We start from the raw sequence: 2,336 nt of genomic DNA, 5'->3' as shown, positions 1-2,336 counted from the left end.
AGGTTTACTGCTCACCTGTATTCATTGTTGGATTTTGTTTCCACGAACATGGAGTAGTATATATATATATATATATATTTTGCCTAGCACGCCTTTGAAAAGTAATCTTTCCTCCGCATCATGCGGATGGGGCGAAAAGCAGAGGAGGGAGCGACGTTTGGTGGACCCACTCAACGTCTAGCGAACGTCGACTACTCCTCCTCTCCTTGCTCCCCTCCCCCCTTCCGCTCCCTTGCCCCAACGGTCGACTCGCGCCTGCCTCTTAAACCCTCCCCTCCTCTTCCCCTCCGCGCACGCGCCGCATCCGCATCCGTTCCCCCCTCCCCACCCCCATTTCAAACCAGGCGACGAGAAACAAATCCCCTCATAATCCTCCGACCCAACCACCAAACCGCGCCCCTAATCACGCAGGAATCCTTCATCAATCGCTCGAGTCCACCCATCCAGGTACCCCGCCGACCCCTCCCCAATCTCGACCCGCTAATCGCTCGCTCGCTTGTTACCGGCTCTGATCCCCGTTCGATTTCGCCGCCGCAGCGGAAGGAGACGGAGGGTAAGGGGGGAGCGTCCCCGGCGGCGGCGGCGGCGATGATGGAGGAGGACCCGCTGATCCCGCTGGTGCACGTGTGGAACAACGCCGCCTTCGACGGCTCCAACTCCGCCTCCTCCAACGCCTGGCACGCGCACGCCACGCCCGTGCGCAGGGGCGAGAAGGAGAACCGCCGCCCCGCTGAGACCGACGACGCCGACGCCGACGCCGAGATCGCGCGCATCGAGGCCGAGATCCTGCGCCTCTCCTCCCGCCTCCACCACCTCCGCGTCTCCAGGGGCCACGACGCCAACGCCAAGTCCACCGGGACGCGGCCGCGGGCGAAGGGGCTCGGCCTCGCCCCCCTCGACGACGACCTCCTCGCCGCCGCCGCGGACCCCGACAACCTGCTCCCTCTCCCGGAGAAGCAGCAGCCCCCGCCCCCCGCGCAGAAGCCCAGGCCCGCCGCCAAGCAGCAGTTCCCGGCGTCGCGGGGCGGCAGGGGGCTCAGCATCGGCCCGCTCGACATCGCCGCCGCGAACCCCGCCAAGGCCCCCGCCGCGCGTCAGCAGCAGCAGCAGCAGGGCGCTGCCCCCGCAAGCCGCATCCTGAAGCCGATCAAGGAGCCGCCCGTGCAGCGCCGCAGGGGCGTCAGCCTCGGCCCGATGGAGATCCAGCACGGCATCAGCGGCGGCACCAAGCCCGTGGCCGCGGCGGGCGCGGCGCGGGTCAAGCCGTTCCCCGGCAAGCTGAACGCCATCCGCGAAGAAGGGCAGGCTTCCAGGCAGCAGCCCGCGGTCCCCGCTAAGCTCTGGCCGTCGAGCAACGCCAGGCAGCCGCTCGACAGCAGCAAGCAAGGCACGGCGGCGAGCAGGGCCAAGGCGAGGAGCTCCAGCATGAGCCCCAGGGCGAGGAGGCAGTCCATCGCCAGGGCCACGAACAGCACGAGGGGAGGCGTCGCCGCGTTCGGGGCCGCCAAGGTGGTGGCCGACGAGCCCACGCCCAAAGCTGCCATGAACCAGAGCAGCACTGCGTCCACCTGCAGGAGGCCGGCAGGGAGCTCCAAGGTCCGGGTCGTCCCGAGCCGCTACAGCCTCATGCCCGGCGCGTCCCTGGGAGCTGCATCACAGGAGAGGCGCCGCAAGGAGTCTCTCCCGGGATCGACAGGGGGCGCAGGCCAGAAGGAGGAGGAGATCAAAGCGATGCCCACTGAGCCTGTCGACGATGACCTCTCTCCTGAATCACTGGACAAGGTTGCTGAACTGCTCCCGAGGATCAGGACCATGCCGCCTCCCGACGAGACTCCCCGCGACTCGGGGTGCGCGAAGCGGGCCGCCGATCTGGTCGGGAAGCGATCCTTCTTCGCGGCGGCCGCAGCCGGCGATTGCAGTGCCATTTCCTCCTACCAGGCGCGGGTCCTCGAAGCTGAAGCACCGGAGGAGGCAGCAGCAGCAGCAGAGGCCTTGGGCGATGAGGCAGCCTCAGCAGGAGAGGCCTTGGGCGATGAGGCAGCAGCATGATTTTGATCCATTCATGATTGGTCGGAGCGCTTGCTTAACTTGAGCATTTGGTGAGGCTTTTTGCAGCGTGTTACATAGTCAGTCTACTGTTACATTCCTATCTCATGCTTTGTTTGCCGATTTAATTCGTTTAAGGCCCTGCTAGAGTGTGAAGAAGACCTTTATATGGGTGCTCTTGTGTTTAGTTTTACCTGTCAGTCAGTGTGCTCTGTTTGTGTAAGTAGTGTCATGGTGTGGTTCTGAAACCTTTTGGTTGGAAATGTGAGAGGATAATATTCTGCTCGAAA

The 2,336-nt window shown here is 64.4% G+C and overlaps 1 protein-coding gene across 1 annotated transcript; it reads left to right on the top strand.

The window, feature by feature from the left end:
• Nucleotides 1-280: 280 nt before the first annotated feature.
• LOC123148940 (Holliday junction resolvase MOC1, chloroplastic) lies at nucleotides 281-2,336 on the top strand. The gene is made up of 2 exons (XM_044568465.1): nucleotides 281-447; nucleotides 538-2,336. The coding sequence occupies exon 2, from the start codon at nucleotides 589-591 to the stop codon at nucleotides 2,047-2,049; it is 1,461 nt and encodes a 486-aa protein (XP_044424400.1). The 5' UTR covers nucleotides 281-447; nucleotides 538-588; the 3' UTR covers nucleotides 2,050-2,336.

This window comes from Triticum aestivum, chromosome 7A (assembly GCF_018294505.1).
Source record: "Triticum aestivum cultivar Chinese Spring chromosome 7A, IWGSC CS RefSeq v2.1, whole genome shotgun sequence".
Lineage (NCBI taxonomy): Eukaryota > Viridiplantae > Streptophyta > Magnoliopsida > Poales > Poaceae > Triticum > Triticum aestivum.
This window is presented reverse-complemented; position numbering and strand designations above follow the sequence as displayed.

Coding starts and splice junctions, on each gene's coding strand:
- LOC123148940 (XM_044568465.1), top strand. CDS start 589: ATGATGGAGGAGGACCCGCTGATCCCGCTGGTGCACGTGTGGAACAAC.